The following is an 8,069-nucleotide window of genomic DNA, read 5'->3' as shown; positions in this document are numbered from 1 at the left end:
TCATTACTTTGAGACATGAAGGTCAGTCAATCCGGAAATGTCAAGTACTTTAAAAGTTTCTTCAAGTGCAGTCACAAAAACCATCAAGCGCTATGATGAAACTGGCTCTCTTGAGGACCGCCACAGGAAAGGAAGACCCAGAGTTTCCTCTGCTGCAGAGGATAAGTTCATTAGATTTACCAGCCTCCGAAATTGCAACCAAAATAAATGCATCAAAATCTCAACATCAACTGTTCAGAGGAGACTGTGTGAATCAGGCCTTCATGGACGAATTGCTGCAAAGAAACCACTACTAAAGGACACCAATAAGAAGAAGAGACTTGCTTGGGCCAAGAAACACGAGCAATGGACCAGTGAAAATCTGTCCTTTGATCTGATGAGTCCAAATTTGAGATTTTTGGTTCCAACCACAGTGTCTTTGTGAGATGCAGAGTAGGTGAATGGGGGATGACATGTTTACTGTTGTTGCCTTGTTTCAACTGGGCCCTCACAGTTTCCAGCTCAGGACAGACACAGCTGTATTTCCGTCCCCTATTTCAGCCCCCTTTCAGGTGTCCCGAATTTTCTTTGTGCAAAAATGATCAATTTGTCAGCAAGATGCATTAATTAATTCAGGCTACAAGAGTGTAGTTCTAATGACAATCACTGAATGACATTACAAGTGTCGGTGTTTTGTAACAGATGTCTCTTTCCGTTCATCCAGTGGCTGATGTACTGCTTGGATGCTGGAATTATTTTGGAGTAGACAAATGTATGCAGGTAGCCTAGTTTTTGAAGTGATTTGTTAGACAATCAGATGAAAACATCATGACTGGTTGTGTTCATACCACATTAAAAGGTAATACATGTTTATCATTAAAATACATGTCTTAACTATTAGGCCCATAAAATGATGTAATATGAACTCCCGTGGGGAAAAAAACGTGACCACTGAATGTCACAGTATAATTCGCACTAACCCTAACCCTAACCCTAACCCTAACCCTAACCCTTTTGCCTAACTTAAAATAGGGCTTGCATAGCCTAGCCCCATCTTCATGATCTGTGGATCTGTGAGGATAACTTATACATGCTTTTTCTCTTCCTCTCTCTATCTCTCCCTCTCTCTCTCTCTCTCTCTCTCTCTCTCTCTCTCTCTCTCTCTTCTCTCTCTGGCTACTCTGGCTTCGTCTGAAATGGCACCCTATTCCTTTTATAGTGCACTACTTTTGATCAGGCAGAGTTGACCTCTCTGTTCAAAAGTAGTGCACGAGGATGCCATTTCAGACCTTTACGGAATGTGGTCCGGCATCTCCACTCCCATCTGTACGAACTTGGTTTTATGGTCCCTGCTGTTTTAAGCCCGTGACTCCCAGGCCTACCTATATTAACTTGTAATTAGCCACAAAATCCAAGAATTTTGTCATTCTATGAAAAATTGGTAGCTTATGTTGGAAATGTTTTGGGTACGTCACGTTTGGTCCATGCATAGGCTACTACTGTGGATTTAGAAGGATGAAAGCATCTTGGTCCAACGTTTCTATAATTTATTGCAATGAAGCACATTACAGCAGATACAGAAGCTTCCACATACACTAGTACACAATCTGTAAAAAATAATGGAAGGTCCGAAAAAGACGTAAAAATTACAACATTGTTTTTTCCCCTTATTAATGTAGCCTAGTAAAAAGTACACTATATCAACATTTAGAACGTTTATTACCACACCTAGAAAGAATTTCCATCCTATTTTGCGTAAGATAAAATGGCTGCATACTCAAATGTCTAATATCTGGATATTTTGTACTGACACTGTGATTGAACATGATGGGCAAAGAGCAGCCTACTACAATGAGTTCAGAAATTATTAGGCTACATATACTCAGATCTCGCTCCTACCAGTAAATGCTACACAACGACATAGCCATCATAGACTCGCAATAGTTTTTTTGTTTGTTGTTGTTATCTAACACATTGTATGAGAATCACTTGTTTATAGTATAGGCCTACGATATGCGTTTTAAAACACAACCAACGAGTATGTCTACACTTAGAAATATTACAAATGAATTCAATAGTTTACATTCATTTCACAGTATCACTAAAGGGTTAAATATTATGTACATTATTTTCATAATTACAATAGACAATTGCTGTTGGTGAAAAATCTTCAAATTAAATAAATAGCCTACTGTATTAAGGCCCATCAGATAGCAAACTAATACTGTTAAATGGAAGAATCTCGCCTAAATGTGCTTTGTAGGGCCTATGCTCTACGAGCCAACATCTTTAAATCGTTCGTCAATGTTGGTCCAAGACAGGGTGTGCATTGCAACTGATAGGCCTATCCGTTGGATATTATCAGTTGGATATGGGCTACAGATAGATGGATCTAAAAATAACACATGGGTCATGCGTTTTTTTCCAGATGTCTGGTTGTTTAACTGTGTGGATAGAAACTATAGTAACCAATGTCCTTGGCGCAATTTTTCTCACACTCTCTTGGCGCCAACATCTCAGATTTCAACTGGGTTTCCGAAACCGGTGTGGCAGACGGTGAAATTCTTCTCCGTTTGGCTTGCTCAAAAATACCAGAATCACTTGAATCAATCGACTTGATTGAAGACGGCGTCTCAATCCAGCTGGATTCGGATAAGTCTTTTGGTTTTGCCTCGTCAGAACCTCCGATGGGTGACCTTTCTGTTGGGATGGTGTCGGCGTCATCAACCAGGTAGTTAGAGGTGCCTGTTCTGCCACCAACAGAATTTGTGGGCCAGCAGGATAGAACAGGGCTAGACTTACTGCAGTACTGGGGTGGTGTGCGTGTGCCCCAGCCGGATGGGTCGGCATAGTAACCGAGAGGTCTGCTTGAGCACCCTGCAGTGGGCAGGGGAAGGGCCTTTACTCCAGCCGCTGCATATGACAGCAGGGTGGCCGCGTTACCGGCAAAATCAGCAGCCGCGGCGGCATCGTATGCCGAGGCGGCAAAGTCCAGTCGGTTATTGGCAGGGGTGACAAACCATCGCTGCGGGGATGCAACTGTGGGCTCTTCGGTTTGTTGCGGGGATAGCAAGCTGTTACTAAGTGGGACGCTGCGGTCCGTGCCAGGACCAGTCCCTACGCCAGGGTGAAAGCGAGATTTGGCATAACTGCTGACAAATTGGTCCTGTAGGAAAGAACCAGCCATGGCATATCTCGCACCAGGCATGATCTGAGAGCGAGGCGAGTCACCCGGTGATGGCGTTAACCGGTCAATGTCGCAACCTGTGTAGACACTGAAAAGATGAGGGAGAAACATACAAACAAACTATGAATCATGAGAAATATCCTTCACTGCCAATCACTAGCGGTTCTGGGGAGGGCAGGGGGGGCCAGTGCCCCAGTGATAACAATTTTGGGCCCCCTTGTGGCCCCCCTAAATGTGGAGTATGAAATCATTTTTACATAACTAATTTTTGCTATCAGTCTTTTTTTACATCCGTTATTAGACAGTGGCAACGATGATGATTATGAACATGGTCTTTTGCCTGCTAATGCAGTGAAGAAAACGATATGACAACAATAACGTCTAATGTAACTGGCCCCTCTAACAGTACAACTGGCCCCAGCTTGCCCCCCCCCCCCCCCCCCCCCAGTTTAAATGGTCTAGAACCGCTACTGCTGCCAATGTGCAAGAATGGAACAAACTTTCACAAATGCTAATTTGATACAAATGCAGAAGGAACTAGGCCTAGGACTACCTACATTTTTTGGGGGACATCATCAAATAATTATTATCATCTAACCAGTGGCCTGATAAAAAGTCACCATAATGTGGTTATTATAGTGGACTGAGGCCTACTGCAAATTATAATTAGGCATATGCTTATTAATGTGTCCCCGTTAAAATGAAACGAAAACTTGAACCTTGATAGGTTAATTCGTTATCGATGCTGATTACATTTTAAGATTATTGATATTGAAGAGCCAACGTGGACACAACATAGGCCATATACCAATCCTCGCACCCAATGAACGCACGTTCCAAGAACTTGATGGGCCTATATCATATATTATATGGCTTCTCATGAATAGCCTATTTTGTTCATTTGCAATAGCCTAACGAAAAGCCTAACAATCTCACAATATAACGAAAAACTTGCTGTATTAGAAATGTTGGTTAAAAGTTTTCCTGCGATTGAAATGTCTTTAGATTAAAATGTAGCATGAGCAAAAAATAATGAGGCATGATTAGGCTACACAAAATTTACATAAAAAGTATCTCTATCATTTCAATTGCCTCAAATGGGTTCTCTCCAATTAATTCACCTATATCATTTAATTTAATTTCTAATCGGAGAGAGGCAGAACCAAGCAAAACAAACGGGATTAAACACAAAGAATAAAAGCACAAATAGTAAGTGACAAATAGTCTTACGTGTCATAGTTGTCCCGAAATCCTTTAGCAAATGGATTGTGGTCGATTTTTAGCTGCGTAATCTGCACAGAAAAACATGAGGCAGATTTGAACGAATAACAGGTGCTTGCTGTTTTCTACCGTTCCAAATCCTAATATACCGAAGGAAATGTGGCTTTTGGATATAGGCAACAATACTATAATACTTAACGAATGGAATTATCGTCAATAAGAATTTTCAAAATGGTTTTCTCACGTCGGTATTCTGGTAAGCTGTGACTGCGATAAACTGTGTTTCTGGGAAAGTGAACGTCTGTACTCTTCCAGGTTGGCTGGAGTCCTCGGTTCCATCTTCGTTGACTTCCACTACATGGAGTCTGGGCTGGTACTTGTGAAGGGATTGTAGAACCACCATCTGGAGGTACAAGTAAGGAAGATATTCCATAAATGACCAAAGTCAATTTCGAACTTAAAACTGGAGTAAATAAGCCATGGTAGTTTCTTGATAGAGCCTAAAGGACCAACACCGAAGACAGGATAAGACATTCGTTTTGAAGAAAAATAACACATTTTATAAAAATGGTTATTTAGACTTTAGATTATGATCAATTATTGGGGGGGAACATAATAAGCGAACTATTATGTAACTGCAGGTGTCAGCACAACAAACTCTCCTTACTCAATAGTTGAGGGTCTTTTAACGTTTCTGGTCATACTATTTAACGTTTTGTTTTATAGCCTGTATCTAAAATTAAAATGTTGTCGCTGACCTGTCCCGTGTTGTTTGAACCTCCTTTATTGTTCGTTAACTTCAGCTTTCCAAATGAGATTTCTTGGCGCATCCAGTGCGCCCCGGTGTTTGGGGAGTCAGGGTGCATATACACCCTGTTTCCTGTGGAAAATAAATACATTAAATACATTGAAATGCACTGCTACTAGAAAATATCATACAAATATTGATTTTCAATTATATTAATTAGATCATATATTTGTTTGGTTGTATTAGTTCAATGTTGCGTGTTAGCTTGCCATTGCAGAATCAAGGCCTACGTTTATCTTAATTATCAACCGTTATCTTCACTGTATACTTCACAGGGATGTAGGCTACAGGAACGTACCTGTCACATTTGTGTCCGCTTTGCCACATGGTACCCACTTGCCACCCTGGAATCGCCAGTGATTTGGATCAGCAAGAATAACATCCACAAATATGTTGTAGTGCGCCGTCGGGTCGAGACCAGAAACGTTGAAACTCAAAAAGGGGAACATCCGTCTGTAATAATACAATGAATAATCCTATAAATGTTGTGCGCTGATGTAATAGCAGGCGATGTGTCATGCGTAACAGACCAGCACTTTTGGTGATCTATGAAATGGTGAAATTATTTGTGAAACAATCCAAGAAAATATATAGTCAGTTAAACATGTTCAATTATTTCAATGATATTGAGAATATAGCCAATATATTGAACGAACTACAATTGCAATTACCTTCCATACCCCCCCCCCCCCCCCCAAAAAAATGCGTATTAGGCTATTATCACAATATTTGCCTCCAGACTTGTGGTGAAGTGAATGTAACCGGAGAGGGATACATACCGTCCTTGCTTAGTGATTATCATCTCTGTTTGATGTCTGTGAAACTTCAGCCACAGGGCCCTGTTGCACAGATATACCTGCGCTTTCCCAGGCACCAGCCCAGCTTGCGCGGAGGAAAACTGGTAGAACGCCGCTCCTTGATAAGTGTGTCCATACTGTTGCGCGTATGGGTAACCCGCGGTTGGGTAGCCTTGCGGGGAGCTGTTGGTCAGAAGACTGTTGTACGCTCCATTAGTGATAACTGGATGGTGGGCCATATAACGACTCGGACTCCCAATAGAAAAAGCCGGGTGCGCTGGTCCATGTTGACTCGGATAGGGGAACATAGCACTTGGAGTTGCTGAGACTGACTGTGGTTGGTTAGATTGAGAAAGGATATACCTTTCTCCTGTAGATCCATCGAAATTATGACGAATTTCAGAGACTCCGTGGAGATCAGGAGAGAGTTTGCCTCTCTGGACGTCCCCTGATGCGTCCTTGGAGTCGGAAAAATTGTCTTCCTCTGACTGATTCGTCATCCCCATGGAATTTTTTTTCAGAGGTGAACTTCTCTCCAGGTTGTCACTAGCAGATATAATAGTATGGTCCTGCGAGCTCAGATCCATCGGAGCATGGGTAGCCACTGCCCACATTCAGACATTTCTTGGAGAGCACACTAGCTGGCAAGATGCAATTCTCGAGCTGCATAGCTCTCAATGACAAACCGCTATTAAGGCAAACTATATGTAAGCTTTTGTCCACGCCTAATAACTCTAATCTAGCAAACGAAAAAAAAACGCCTTCCTATGGTTTGAGGCACTTTGAGTAAGAGAGCAAATAAGCCAATTGACACCATCCTGTAATCAGGAAGGATTTTCTTTTCAACACTCTTCCTTGCTAATGAAACAACTATTGCTATTGGTTAGCTCAAGACAGTAATTTAATAAGACAGCTCTTAATTGGGATAGTCATCATGGCTTTGTGCATAAACCCCATTTGCGTGTAGAGACAATCAATCAGCATCATGTCCTAATTTGATCAAATTAGAACTTTATGTGATGTATATCACATCTATATGTTAACTATTTCATATCTTTGTGGTGCATTGTCACATGCTCATGTTGGTTGTAGAAACCAATATCAATACAAATAGGCGTGCCGGAAACATACAATGATGTTTTCCCCCTGTAGATTTTGACATTATTAAGGAAAGCGTGCGTTATTTACCTATTCATGTGGTAAGAGTGGTAAAGTATGTTTACCGGAGAAACAAAAATATATTATTAACACAGCAAAAATGACAGGCAGTGCACTTCATGCTTTAAAATGATGGTGATATAGCGTGAAATCATGCCGTTCATCTGAAGATGTGTTTATGAGTCCCAAGGCAGGTAAATATTTTATTACTCTGGTCTAAAGTTTTGAATCAGAGCACTCCAAGCGAGTGCCCTGACAAATAAAACAACATAATAAAAATCAGCAAGAATGAAAAAACAAAATCACCAATCAAATAACAATCTGAAAATAATTGTTTAATTCGATGGGCTCACCCAATTTCTATTTCAGAATTCTAACAAATGTGTAAAATCTTAAGAATTCGTGCGATTTTGTTTAATGATATGATAAGATAGCACTGTAATTATTAAACGATTGGACTCTTTTGAGTTGTATTGTTTGATTAGCAGTTATAGACTTAATTAATTATGCACAGGGGGGGAAAAAATCAGATATTCCACTCAAATATATAGACTAACTTTAGAGGGAACTATTCTGCAGAAAAGGTCGATCTCATCTTGTCATCTTGTCTATTTTTCAGTATTAGAGCTTCATTGATGTGTGGCAGTGTGACAGGGTCATTGGACAAAATCCAACATGAATGTTGTAGTCCAGAATGAGCCAATTCGATGCTGTGTGTTGCTTTACACGGTTGGCAAAACTCCACATTTTACTTAAGTCTACTTATCGATTGAAATACGTAAGACTAATCGAAATATGCATACATGGACATTTTGTTTTGATAAATATCCCAATGCCAGCCCCAAATTCTATAAACATTTCGCAAAAAATCAAATCAAATGTTATTTATCACATACACGTATTTAGCAGACGTTATTAC

The 8,069-nt window shown here is 40.6% G+C and overlaps 1 protein-coding gene across 1 annotated transcript; it reads right to left on the bottom strand.

The window, feature by feature from the left end:
- Nucleotides 1-1,514: 1,514 nt before the first annotated feature.
- Nucleotides 1,515-6,788, bottom strand: LOC106586185 (T-box brain protein 1). The gene is given in 7 exon segments (XM_014173156.3): nt 1,515-3,254; nt 4,397-4,458; nt 4,632-4,790; nt 5,146-5,267; nt 5,494-5,648; nt 5,975-6,565; nt 6,567-6,788. Coding segments are annotated over 7 exon segments (2,019 nt in total). The 5' UTR covers nt 6,662-6,788; the 3' UTR covers nt 1,515-2,419.
- Nucleotides 6,789-8,069: the final 1,281 nt, after the last annotated feature.

The sequence above is a fragment of the Salmo salar genome, chromosome 25 (genome assembly GCF_965601325.2).
Source record: "Salmo salar chromosome 25, fSalSal1, whole genome shotgun sequence".
NCBI classification, from domain to species: domain Eukaryota; kingdom Metazoa; phylum Chordata; class Actinopteri; order Salmoniformes; family Salmonidae; genus Salmo; species Salmo salar.
The sequence above is the reverse complement of the archived record's forward strand: the minus strand, read 5'-3'. Positions and strand labels throughout refer to the sequence as shown.